Source organism: Lissotriton vulgaris, chromosome 1_2 (genome assembly GCF_964263255.1).
Source record: "Lissotriton vulgaris chromosome 1_2, aLisVul1.2, whole genome shotgun sequence".
NCBI classification, from domain to species: Eukaryota; Metazoa; Chordata; class Amphibia; order Caudata; family Salamandridae; genus Lissotriton; species Lissotriton vulgaris.
In genome coordinates, this window is record NC_141686.1 from 319,376,193 (window position 1) to 319,390,341 (window position 14,149).

General features: G+C 46.6%; 1 protein-coding gene across 2 annotated transcripts in view; it reads right to left on the reverse strand.

The window, feature by feature from the left end:
* Positions 1-262: 262 nt before the first annotated feature.
* The window catches only part of TMEM17 (transmembrane protein 17), a 28,433-nt gene continuing 14,546 nt past the window's right edge, over positions 263-14,149 (reverse strand). The window contains exons 2-5 of one of the 2 annotated variants that reach the window (XR_015307573.1): positions 5,991-6,094; positions 5,086-5,199; positions 1,362-2,612; positions 804-995 (exon numbers count right to left, since the gene is read on the reverse strand). Coding sequence is in view for 1 of the 2 variants with exons in the window: in XM_086953366.1 (XP_086809492.1) it covers positions 2,268-2,612; positions 5,086-5,199; positions 5,991-6,094 (563 nt within the window). In the remaining variant the exon portion in view is untranslated. Of the gene's footprint in view, positions 2,613-5,085; positions 5,200-5,990; positions 6,095-14,149 lie in introns of both variants that reach the window. The other variant, XM_086953366.1, reaches the window with a different exon arrangement.

Sequence of the window (14,149 nt, forward strand, 5' to 3'; positions counted from 1 at the left end):
GGTGAACTATATAGAGAGCCAGCTTCGTACAATCATCATCAGGAGGAAGGCAGTGTCAGCTTGAGGCACGTACATCCTCCCATCACAACTCAGCACAGTACTTGCACGAGGCCATCTTACTACAGGGGAGAAGAAAAAGAACACATTTACCATGGTAAAATGGCTGCCTAAGGCCTGATCTTTCAGATCAAAGTGCTTAAAGGGGTGTGGACAACTGTTTGTAGTGCTGCAGTTAAGACATACTTTTTCTGTTTTCCCTTTTTTTATGTTTCATGATAGAACAGAAAATGATGAAAATATGTTTTTGGTTCTTTACCTTTTCCCATGAAAAGCGTAGAAGAATTATAAAAGGTAATAAGAATATGTTTTTTTCTCTTTTAAGTTGATAAAAACAGCTAAACAAACTGTGCCTGCGTTTTGCTCAATAATACGCCAACATTTAAAATTGATCAAATATATTTCCACAAAGGACGGGGATGGACATACCATAAGCGCACTCCTGGTTGCTAGGCTGATGGATAATTTAGTGAGTTGAGCTCAGCATAGAGAAATGCGGTGTCCTGGAGGTCAAGGGTTCAAATCCCGGCAAGGCATACTCAGCCCTTCATCTTTCAGAAGTCGGCACCAAGAATTGGATAATGTCATTAACAGTGAATAAAAGCAGTAGAAGTGTGGTACTATATAGAAAACAAGTTATACCATAGCTACAGCTTTGCCTCCATGTACTGCTCCAGTCAGCCTTGTAAGCCCTTCTCACATACTAACAAGTCTAGAACAAATCAAGTCTAGAGAGGATTTCGTAAAAAAAATAATTATAGAAACATTTTATTTACAAAAACACACCTAATTTGGCAAACAGACAATTGTGATCTGGTGACTACTAGCGCATTTCAAAACACCAAGGCATCATTCGGGAATGTATTTTTCTGTCTCAGGAGCCCCTTCCTTCATGGCCTTCTGCTGATCGGTTACAGCAGTACACTTGTGCTGTTCACCTCCAGCGGGGTAGACGAAAAGAGATGAAACAAAGCCATGAAGAGACAGACCGAGCCAAGCACACAGCCCGCCCCCAGCTAATCTCCATGCAGCCCAGAGGGGTCGGGGCAGAGAGGTGAAACAAAGGTACGAACAGACAGACCAGGCCAGATTGGCTCGCCTCCGAGCCAATCCCCATGCAGCCCAGAGGGGTAGGCGCAGAGAGATGAAACAAAGTCACGAAGAGACCGACCAGGCCAAGCACACAGCGCCGCCCCCAGCCAATCTCCATGCGGCCCAGAGGGGTAGGCACAGAGAGATGAAACAGTCACAAAGAGACAGACCAGACCAAGCACACAACGCCGCCCCCCAGCCAGTCTCCATGCAGCCCAGAGGAGTAGGCGCAGAGAGATGAAACAAAGTCACGAAGAGACAGACCAGGCCAAGCACACAACGCCGCCCCCCAGCCAGTCTCCATGCGGCCCAGAGGGGTAGGCGCAGAGAGATGAAACAAAGTCACAAAGAGACAGACCAGACCAAGCACAGCGCCGCCCCCCTGCCTATCTTCAAAGGATCCTGAGTAGCATGCCCAGAGAGTTGAAACAAAGGCACAAAGAGACAGACAAGGCTAAAGCATGCAGACCCGCCCCCTGCCAGTCACCACGCGGCTGCTGAGGGGCATGCCCAGAGAGATAAAACAAGACATGAGGACACCAACCAGGCTCAAGCACACAGCACTGCCCCACAGCCAATGTCCAAGAAGCCCAGAGGGATAAGCTCAGAGAGGTGATACAAAGGCACAAAGAGAGAGACCAGCCAAGTACACAGCCCTGGCACCTAGCCAGTCTCCATGCGGCCCATAGGGGTAAGCTCAGAGAGGTGAAACAAAGGTACGAAGTGACAAACCAGGCTCAATCATGTAGACATGATCCCCAGCCAATCTCCATGCGGCCCAAAGGGGTAAGGCACAAGAGAAGGAACAGGTATGGTACAAATACACAAAGAGACAGACGAGCCTCAAGCACACAGCCCCGACCCCAAGCAATCTCAATGCAGCTCCAGAGCAGCATGCCTAGAGAGTTGAAACAAAGATGAAGGTACACACGAGCCTCAAGCATACACTCACGACACCAGCCAATCTCCATGCGGATCCAGAGTGGCATGTCCAGAGAGTTGAAGTAAGGGCATGAAGAGACAGATGAAGCTCAAGCCTGCCCCCAGCCAATGTTAATGCGGCTTCAGAGGGGAATGCCCAGAGAGTTGAAACAAAGGCACCAAGACACAGACCAAGCTCAAGAACGAAGCCCTGACCCCCAACCAATCTCCATGGGGCGGAAGGTAGCGCCTGGTAGGACTGCTGGGCTTGCAGAAGGGCCAGAGTCTTTGACTTGGCCCTTGTTAATCCCCTCTTCTAGTCGGTCAAACTCACGCAGTCGGAAGCGGGTGGCTAGGTGATTCACCATGTGTTTGAGGGTGACGAAGGCAGCCACTACCTGGAACAACAGGAAGAGGGCGAAGACAATGTTTGTGGCTCGTTCCAAAGGCTGTGGCTCAAGCCCTTCATTCAGAAGGAGGAAGAGGACCAGAGGAAACTGCAGAAGAAGGCTGAGGAGCCAGAAACCAGCCAGCTCAGGAACCTGCAGAGGAGAATACAAAATGCATCACATGAAGACCAGGACTTGAAGGCAAGGACAAGCAGAGAAGAAGGGGGAAAAACATTTCTTACACTTAACTACAACTCTCTATCGGACTTCTCAGTGGATTTTTGACACACCAGTATGCAATGTCTTTATAACCAAGCATATAAACAAACAACATTGAAAATGAACACACAGATACACAGCATGCAATAGCCCATCCACTGTCTTTGGGCCTTACAACAACCAAGAAATGGGAAGAACTTCTGTTTCAGTCAAAGATGCCGACTTCGATACCGGAAGCATGTAGAGTGCACTTTAACCAGAAAGAACATCTCCGGTGTGTGGAGTAACATGAGCCGTCAGCCATCACCAGTTCTGTTCAAGTGGTGCTGTTAAACAGCCCTGGGTCATACCCTGGATCTATTCCACACAAGGCTAGAGCAGGCCTTTAAAGGCGCGGAGTACAACACTGAGGCACACACTCTCATGATGCATCTCCCAGCTGCTAGCCATGATGGACCACAAAATCCATTTCTGGAAGGCCGGATTCTCACACTTTTGGACACTATCAGCACTTTCAGATGCATCCTTTTCTCTGGGAAGAAGAGAGACTGTGGTTACAGGTAAGCAAGGTTCTTTCTCCACATTGGATGCTTCATCGATTCACTTGCTTCGAATAAATTACCAGGCCGATTACACGGGGCAGGCGGAACCTCTCATAAGCTCTGCTTTGATATCCATTTGCAAGGAGCAATGTCTGGCGCCTCAGTGAAAAGACTTCCAGGTTCCTGCTTTACTTCTTTCCTGCTGGGATATATTAGCATGTAGTCCTTAGCTCTTAAGGGACAGTTAAGCTCCAAGGGAGTGTTTTGTTTACTTTACAGCAGCAAAGTCCGATGCACAGAGTGATACATGTGGTGCTTTGCTGTATCAAGAGGGACTTCTCCATGGCTACTGAGCCAATGACCACAAGTAGCGGACCAGCCTTCCCCAAGTACTCTATTGCGAAATATCGAAATGCAAAGCCATTCTTACGTTCAATCTATGCATGTGCCCATCTGGAGGACTAAACAGTTTTTGAAGCAGAATGGCACAGATTCCTCACGGTGAACATGAAATTATGGGCTGGCTTGTGGTCTCTGCTCAACTCTGAGAGATACCAGATGCTACATTGCAGGTGTGTCAAGCTCACAACCAACGGACCACAAGCCAGCCCACAATCACTGTGTACACACTGCCAGAGGATGCGATGTGCTTCTACCTGATAGCAGTGGCGGCTGCTACCTGGAAGCAGCAGTGAGGCGTTGTGGGGGAGAGGCAGGAGAGTATTGGGTTAAAAAAAAAAATCACGTACGTCCCGGCTGGCCGCCGCCACCTCTCCTGCGTCCTTTTTCAGGCTTCTTCGGGGAAACAAGAAGCACCAGGGTTCCCACGCTCCCACCAACCAATCTCTGCCGTGTTATGATTGGTCTGAGTGCAGTGACATGGCACTCAGCCAGGGGCTGGTCATGTTCTCCATGCAGGCCGTAATGCAGCCTACATGGAGAACATGCTATGTGTGCACAACTGTTTGGCTGGCCCGAGAGGGCTGGTACACTTATAGGGCCAGCTCTATCATCAGAGGGGTTTCCCTCATTCAGGGAATCCCTTTGATACAGCGCTGTATTATAGACCTGGGTGCAGAGGCAAAGAAGCTGCCAGGAGGTGCACTGACAGTGTGCCACCTAAAAGGTGACAGAGAGTCAGTCCACCTCCTGAGAGGAGCTCTCTGAAAGAGGTAAAAAGGGTTGGTCCATTGGAGCCACCCAGACATTCCCTTGCAGGTGGGTGCAGTCACTCACAGCACTCGTCTGCAAGGGGATCTCTAATCTCTCTCAAAAGTGAAGGCGGCTTGCCGCTTGAACAGTGAAACATGGAGCGGTTGTAGCAAAGCTGCTCCGTATTTCACTTGAATGTGCTGTCCCCAGGGCAGCACAAGTTCACAGCTGCCCTTGGGGAAGCGCATTCAATCTAATACAGCACACTCCCCTTGGGAGCGCCGGGCTCGCTTTTTGAATGGTGCGCCCGGCGGCAACAAGAAAAATGTGCTGCAGTGTATAATATGGCCACAGGAGTACAACTACGTGTAAGCATGTCCAGTGTTTTTCAGTCCTAGGGGATTCAATGTTGTGCCCGCATTAAAGAACTCTTTTTACACAATACCAGGGCAGACTCAATAGCAGAATCACTGACAGTAAGAAAGCCGTCAACTAATAAAGTGATGGATAATATCTCCCAGAACCTAAGCGCACAACTGTGGACACCACGCTACGTATAGTCCCTGCTAGTATCCAGTGCCTGGATTAGTTAACGAGGGAGCGGTATACAATGCAATGTGGTGCAAGAGATTGTTGTAAAGCGACGCAGCTCTGGTTGGGATCCAGCGCAAAGTTGTACAATATTAGAGCCTTCCACCTGCTGGCACACATACCTTCTCCTGAAGATTCCCCGTGTATCCCAGATACAGCCGGATTGCCTCAATCAAGGACACCAGGATCAAGATGGTCACCAGGATGAACTTATAGTAATCGGGGAGGATGGGGTACTGCCAAAGAGAGAGAAGTTGCCGGGTTAGCACCAAGTCCAAAACACACCAACATTCAACTCTGACAATATCAGAAGGAATCGTGCTCAACTCGGACGACATCGGCCGCAATCCCTGTAGGTGTTGTAGCAAAACCTGGTACTTACTATTTCAACATAGGGTCACAAACAGCTTTGCCAGTGCATCTGAACCCTCGTATTCATCCCATCCTGCCATTCCAATGAAGACTTCGCAAGTAGCTCTGCAAACACATCTCAAGCCTGACCTAAATAAAGATTTGTCTAGTCCTAGAAACCCAAACCAGCTCTGCTAAGGCTGATCTGTAGCGCTTCCTGCTAATAAAACGCAGACCACACACACATTTGTATATGCATCCCATGGGTAACCTACTTCACTCCCTGTTGTGCCAACAAAGACCCCACACACACAACTCTGATAAAATATTACATGCTTACCATGCAGAGCCTCCAGCTATTTCAACAGAACCCTACACAGATCTCTGCCAGTGCACTACAATCCTGAGGTTCAGCGCCCCCTACTTTCATTGTACAAGGCTTGCAGCACAGGACTTGTATGGCTTTTTAATATGTAGGATTCTGTCCCCTTCTTGGCTGCTAGTTTCTAATCACCGTGCATCATGATGGTCTAGCCCAGTATCCTATTTAGAAGGATCCAACAAGCTCTTCATACACAACCTAATAAATATAATTAAGAGAACATGCCAGGAGCCTCCATTCGTGACCTGCAACTCGCTGCTTCCGTAGACGAGGACGAAGGGTGAGGTCACTTACTTTGAGCTGAAGCATGACCACGTCACACAGCCACCAGAATGGGAAATAGAAGGCATTGAAATAGAGGGACATCTGGAGGGGCAAACTGGAGACAACGTCATTATCTGGAAGGAGAGACAAAATACGAAAATAAGAAATCAGAGAACTAGAACGAGCAATAAAAGATGTTGAGAAAAGGCAGAAAGGTATAACAGCTGGGTTAGAGACTTGAGATGACAGGTTTTAAAATGAGGCGCGGTTTCTTTAGGGCTTGTAAATGAATTATGGGGACATGTCTTTGTGAATTACCCAAAGTGATGGCCTCAGTGGTGAGATTCCTTGATTCACCACAATAATGATCAAATGAATGATAAAACCCTAAAATCAAGTAGTTCTGATTATGCATTGTGCAACCTGCGTCATCAGCCACATTGTCAGAATGCATACAGTGGTGATGCCAGTGCACGCAAAACCTAGTCTACGCAAATATTCATAATATGAACAGCGCATTGCAGGAGAAAGGAGTTCCTGAAATTAGGTATTTAATCGAATTTTGGGAGCACTTACACCTAGCACCTAACTTACACCAAAGATTAGAGGAGCATTTGTAGTAAGTAAAAAGCAGAAAGTGGAAAATCTTCATTTTAGAAGTTCATTAATGTGCTAGAGTAGCCCGATACACAATAGATGTGTCAGCCATTCAGTGGTAGGTCAAAAGGAAGAGATAGGAGAGGATAGTTCAGAGAAGCAAGGAGACCACTGGACAGGTACCCGGGGCCCTGGGCCAGTAAAGATATGTATGTGAAGCTACGGTGCACAGGGAGTAGGGAGCTAGGCATCAGTGACCCAGAGCCATGGGCCTCTGAAGAGATGTATGTGAAGCTGGGCTACGTAGGTAGTAGAGAGCCAGGCACGAGGCATCCAGAATGTTGGGCCAGTGAAGAGATGTATGTGAAGCTGGGGTGCGTAGAGAGCCAGGCATGAGGGATGCAGTGGCTCCAGCTAGTGAAGAGATGCATGTGAAGCCCCTCAAACTGATCCAAAATCAAGCAACTTGAATGTGTCTTTTGACTCGTTTTTCAGAGGCAAAACGCATTCTAACCCAGCTGCACTGGCGTCCAATCAAGAGAGTCCATTTTAAGTGTCTCGGTTTGGTACAAAAATGCCTGTTTGGACCAACACCTGGTGTTCTCTTGTCATAAATTACTAGAAACCACCCTCCTTGATGCCTGGGATTTATTGCACAATGTCATCAAAAGTCCCTACACTACAAAAAGACTTTTCAGTTTTGGCTCCAAAACTCTGGACCTCTCTACCCTGGAACATCAAGATTATCTATCAGCTGGTATTCCTTCTTCAAGAAGACGCTCAGTTCTTCATTAGATGTGTTGACCAGCTCTTTAGTGTGGGTGAAGCTGTGGCAACTTTAGTTCTTTTTTTCAAAGAAAGATGGTAAGTGTTGACCTGATGTCAGAGAGAACAGAGTTAGACACTCTGGGAGTGCTCTCGCGGAACGCTTGTTTTAGTGTTCTTAGGAGAGGGAGCTTCATGGAGGAAGGTGTCGGTGTTCTTGAGTTGTTGTCTCTCGGAGATAAACAGTTGTGTGGCAAAGTAATTTGAGGTTGTAGAGCATTATGGCTTATGGAAGCCACTAGATTGATGCTTTTAATCACGATGGAGAAACATGTAAGTGTGATCAGATTTGGGGCCATTTGCTCATATTTTCTAATGCCTGATATTATTCTTGCTGCAGCATGAAATGCTGCTTTAAGGGGACACCATTTATTGATATTATTCATTTAGAGACCCTTCAAAGTGCAGCAGCCACCCCGCTGGGCATCCCAGTGCTCGCCAAAGAGCTCAGGTGCTGATGGATGAAAGAAATATTGAAATATAAATCAAAGGGTGGGAAGCTATCGAGAGAGTGAGATGATTGTAGAAGGGCACAGCAGTCCATGCCACTCAACCATTCCAAGAGACATGGGCCCTCCAGAGAGTGCCAATGGCACACCATGTCCTCTTTAGCCACTATATCTCCAATACCAACAAGTAATGTATGTCGTATATGTCCATTCCAACCCGGGTACACCCCTTTTAATGCCACTTCAGGGTCCTTGACAATGGGAAAACCGACCACTGCCTCTAACGTAACAAAGATTGGGGACAATATCTTTGAAAGACTGTGTACCACCAGATCACTTGTATGAAAGTGCCCTACCAGTCTTGCAACACAGGCAGGTGGGGGCTTATGTTCCATGGTTTCTCTGGCATGAAGTAGACCCTATGAAAGTACTTAAACTGGATAAGGCATAGTCAGGTGGGTATCACCAAGACACTGGCTGCAATTTTTGCCTTAACCAATTCACATCTAACAGGTCTCCCAAATCATGCTTCAATTTGTCCTTCAAACCCATGTAGGGGTGAAGTATGTTTATTATAAGTGTTCTGTAGGTCTGTGAAATTCCCTTACATTTCATCTTTTCCATAGTGAGCTTGGACTCTAGTGGGGTGAAGTCTGGAAGGGCAGTAAGTCTTTTCTTATACACTTCCAGCGTGTGCCTTAATTGTAAATAAAGAAAGAACTCCAACTAACTCTTCCATCAAGTGCACATAAGAGAGCATGTGATCAGAGGCCCAGGCATCACCTATCTTTGATATCCCAATTTATGCTCCAAGCCCGGAACAAGCGCAGCCTTGAAACCTCGAAGAGTCATGAACACCACCAAAGTGCTGTTTCTTTCGCTGAATTCTCATCCCATCCATCTCAGTTCAAGGTGCCATTTTCCAGGAGCCTAGCGGTCACTGGCTGCAGGGTTTGAAATTCTTTTGTCTGGTATAGTACAGTCCACAGACCACATTAATTAATCAAATCAATTTCCAGGTCTGTTCGGTTTCCGAAGATCCTGCATTTATGGGTTCCTGCTGGGGACAAGTCCAAAGCCCGACCAGTTGCCTTCTGAGGGAACCTGGTCTCCTTCTTTCCTCCTGTTTGTACTGCGGTCTTTCAGCATGGGCCGCTTACAGTGGTTTTGGGCCTCGGATGAGAACCACCCTGCAGCCCTGCCTCCCTCACCCACTCTCAGGCCAACTCGGGGCTGTCGAAGGACTTACCCTGGAACTTAACAGTTTGCCAGGTGGGAAAAAGCAACATGCACTGCAGCCGCTATGTTTCTGCAGGTGAGGGGGTGGGGGGGGGGCAGAGGGGAGGTGGGGGCAGTGTGAGTAGGCTTGGGGAAGGGAAGGGCACCTTTAGCCCTCTCCAGCACAAAACAGGCAAATAATTCCACTTTGCGGACCCTGAATCGTAACCAGTCACTAGGTAGGGTCATTCCACCCCTTCAGGAATACAAATCCAGTCTCAGATGGTTTCTTCTCCATCTTCCCTCTGTGTTGTCTATGTGCCTGTCTAGCTGAATGACTACTATTCATTATCGTTTCAGCTCTTGGATGGTGGGAAGCATCTCGTCCTCATCAGAGGAAATATGATTTTTGGCCTCCCTCTTACAGTCCGATATATTTCTTAAGTCCTACCGAAGGAGAGAAATCGCCATCCCCGCAATGTTTCCCTCTAGATATTTATAGGAGTCCTTATGGCTTGCAGAATGGTGAGAGGCGAGATCACTGAATCCAGCAAACCATCAAGGCCCATCGAAGCATCCCCATAACCTTCTCCCTGAGGGCGGCAAACTTATCAATGTTGCCCTGGCATGTGGAGCCATGTGCCTTATCCTTCCCCACCTTTGCACCAAGTTAATGGAGGGGGATGGTGAGGAAGTTTTGGTGGAAGTACTACATATCCCCTGTGGGCCAGAAAGGAAGTGTCAAGCCATTGAATAACCACCAGTTCTAGTTAGTCTACTGCTTCCTGTTCATGTGGGCTCTGGGGAGAGACCCAAGCACAGAAGAGTCCAGGCAGCCAGTGTCGGCCAGTCAGGTATAGTACTTGCTTTATGGACAAAGGGAAGGGGGAGGTCGGTGAGTGGAGCAGTCGCCCCTGCGGTAATATATCTTTATTGCTTGTGGTTATTTAAAACCACTACAATTGAAAAGAACAATTAGCTCATGTTACAATGATAAAAGTAGCATTTAAGTAGGGTTTAATGCGATACCCTTGCTAGTCCTTCGTTTATCAACACCATATATAGCCCAAATGGGAGAGTGGTCAGATATCCCTCTAGCCAAGTGGTGCACTTCCAGGAATCTTGAAACCGGTGAGCCAGTGCTTGTAGGAGGTCGATACGGGAGAGGCTCCCATGGGCCCCTGAGAAAAATGTAAAATTCTGATTGTTGGGATTGTGTGTTTAACCATACATCTAGCACCCTCATTGCTGTGAAGAAGTCTGTCAAATGGGTGCTGGAAGAGGTCATGTGTCATGAGGGCATACAGTCAATTGAATCAAATATGGTCATATTAAAATCTCTCCGGTTAGGAGTTCACCCGCAGGAAATCGCGTAGGAATCTGCCCAAGTCGGGAAAAGTGACACTGTGTAGGGTCGGAAGCAGATATATTGATAGGATGTTTATCGAATTCCCCTTCCATGTCCCAGAGAGGGCTGAGTATCTACAGAGGGGGGCGGCCCAAGACTGATTCACTGTCAGCGGTAATTGCTTTTATTGTGGTATTCCTGCCCATCTAGAGCTGGTCATGAAATGTGTGTGTACCACCATCTTATAAGTGCTCCACTTCCTTGGAATTCAGAAGTAGGTCCTCATATATGCTTTTCAATATGTCTATATGAATTCAGTGCTCGAAAGAAACAGACATATATAAGTACACAGCAATGGCAGTTCTACTAGGAAGTTATTTTCATTACCTTTTTAGGTCTCGCCTGTTGTCGATGCGCATGCGCATCGAGCAAAGCGAGACTATTGCGAGTTATCCACACTTTATCTGCACTGCAAGGAATCGTGGCGATTCCTTGCAGTGCCCGTGAGTTTTAAGGTCAATGCGCATGCGCATTAAGCTTATGCGCATGCGCATTGACCTTAAAAGTCACGGGCGCGTGCACGTCCGTCTTTGTTTACCCCTCCGCCCCCTCCCGCCGTGTCGCATTTCTCCTCCCCCTCCCCTCTCTTCCTTCCGTCGTGTCGCACCTCTCCCCTCTCCGCCCCCTCCCCTGCCCGCCCCCTCCCGCCGTGTCGCATTTCTCCTCCCCCTCCCCTCTCTTCCTTCCGTCCTGCCGTGTCGCACCTCGCCTGCACGTTTTCGGCAAGGAACTTTGCCAGCGCTTGTTTACATTTCTGGGACAGGGGATGCTGTGGGGCGCCTTGTAATGCCACAAGCCTGTAAGTAATGCAATTTATTAAACATGCTTATTCGTCCTCGTTTTCTTTACCTCTTTGTTCTTGCACTTCTCTTAATAAATGGTTACCATTTTCTTTACATTGTGGATTCCGTTTTTTGTGCTTTTTATTTGTGCTTTCCCTTCCCTCTTTGACTCCCCATGTATCTGTTCCTCTCCCCAGACCGTCTGTGCTGCTCTGCTGTGTCTCCTTCTCCTGCCTCGTCTTCCCGGAGTACCTTCCAGGTTTCGTTTCTTTTGTCAGCTCCCAAACTACGCAGTGAACTTTCCCTCCGAGATTTACTCTTTTTTGTTCATTTTTTAATGAAAATGGTGATGGGGCATCTTGTTTTGCGCGCACTTCAGATTCATCACACGCTGGTGTCACCTGTTGTAGTTTCCAATGGAGTGTGCCCTTCCAGGGTTCACAAACGTAAAGCACATTCATGTACTACATTTAACACACAACATTAACTATGTTATAGCGGGTGCGTGTACAGTAACAACACGCAGCAAAGGTGAAGGAAGCGTACTATTGGCCCGCTTCCGTCCATGTCATCATGCTAAGCAGGTTTCTTTTCTTTACTTGTGGTCACATGGTAAGAATCCACCCTCGATCACTAGACCAACGTGAAGCATCATAGATCATGATGCATTGATGTAATGTAGTGCGCTGGTCACCCTGAGCAGTATTTGGCACTGCAATAACAGCTGTTGTTATTGCTACCCTAATCAATGGTAAGGATTTTACCGGCCTAAGCATGATGAAGGGCTTAGTAGACCTGTCAGAATTCTAATCTATAATCCTGTCAAACACAGATCCATACTGCAGTAGCGGTGCACCATTGGGGCATAATATCCTCCAACTCAATCGGTACTAAAATCACAGGTTTAATCTAATCCTGACAGGGCTGTTCAGGCACAGTCCTTCTAAAGTCGAAAATGAGCAGAACTGACTTTGGTACTGCAATCAAAACTTATATTTCGTCAGTTTGTGTTCTGCAAAGATGCACTAATCACTCCTTATTTAGAGCATATTTTGCCGTTTAAGGTGTGTTGGACTGGCTGACTGACAAAATGGCATGGATTCTATAATATTATCAAGGTAAAGGTCTTTGATAGGCCCACAGTGCAACTGGAACTGAAAACAGCCCTAAACGGACACTGAATCCAACAAGCATTAAAAAGTCACTCTTAAAATCATATTGCAAATATGTCAACTTAGTATCGTTTGTATGGTTGCAGTGTGAGTTCATGTTGCATATATAAGCTGGTGTGTGTTTTAATTTGTGGATTATTTTTTAGGAACAAAAAAACATTTTAGTGAAAGTTGTAATTGCTATTCTCAGTATCTGAGTTAACGGAAAAAGAAGTCACTTTCTTATTAATGCATGAAGGTATTAGGAGATTTCACTTCATCAGTTGCAGCGCAGCCGATATTTCCCCTAGTTAGTGGAGCTTGGGTAAACAGTGCGCCTGCACTTAAGGATTAAACAGGTGGTCGCACACAATCTTATCCAGGACTCGGTTTTACTGAAGTGGCAGTGCAGAAATCTGTAGCCTGTGGTCTGGTATCTTAGGGAGCACTTATCCTGTACAGTTTTTACTGCTCAGAATCCTCTATGTCCGAAGAAATATTAACCCTTCTGAGTCTAAAACTTTTTTCCAAAACTGCTACTGAAAGTGTACTCCGCCGTTTCTGTGAGAAAATCAAAATGCAGTGTTTGTAGAAATATATTATTTTAGATACATGTGCACCTAAATTGCACTTTACAATTCACTTCTAGGTAGCTTATTTATAAATAAAGGTTATTATTTCGGCAGGAAATGAATAGACGCATAGCCATCGCTCAACAAACTCATAATATTGTTCTAATAAAAATAAACTCTGCTGTGAGAAGAAAAAAATATGCAGCGTGGCATACAACCTTAGCGCTTATAGTGTTAGGGAGTTCTCCCTTTGGGTGTGCACTTGGGGGTGTTGCAAAGCTCATGAAAAATCTTTGGAATAAAAGAACTTCGCTTTTGGTTTTTTTCAAACTAAACTTACAATTCTATCCATTTTATTTCAGTACTACATCCCACTCTCCATGTTTTAGCAATCCCACCTTAAGATGATGGCGTGTTGGAATGGGCTAGAACTGAAATAGATAACAGAGTGAGGTGAGGTATTGAACTCGCTTACACAATCTACTGCCCTGCCCAGGGAAAATTGGCAGAACAAACTAAGAAGCCTGTAGGCCATTAGTGACTTGACGATATTGTTCTGTTTGACAAACAGCCGATTGACTGGGTAGAACTGGAGGAAAGATGATAATTTTACAAGCAAGCCAAGAGGTAATATATACAGAAGAGAAATATCTTTTGTGATCTTGATGTTGTAGCAGTTCACATTTGTGATAATTACCAATATCCATAAGCATCAGAGAAGTGTGGGCCGTGGTAGCAAGGATTAAGAGTGTAACGCAGGCCCCTGCAGCACTGGTGGTGCATTGGGGGAGCCAAACCTTTCGGAGGGCCCCCAATCCTTCATAGGGCCCCGATTTAGCCCACAGCCAATGAATATCTGTGAGACATATGGGAGACTCAGATACCCCTTATTACCTTCTGTAGGGGTGCCCATCATGTTGGTTTACACAGCTAGTAAGGATCCTAAGAACTGTGCGCCCTGACACAAATTCCTCACCCCTCATGCTTCTTGGGCGCCCAGTGTTCATGTGGGTCACATTTTCTGGTGCCTTTCTCCAACGACTGAACCCTCCAACTCCACCCCACTCTAGATAACTCACACACAGGCGTGCAGCTTCCTCGTCACAGCTCACCATAACCAAGGTGGACTCTATAATATCTCAGCAGCCTGTGACCTAGGCAACCATTCCACTGCACCTGTGACTTAC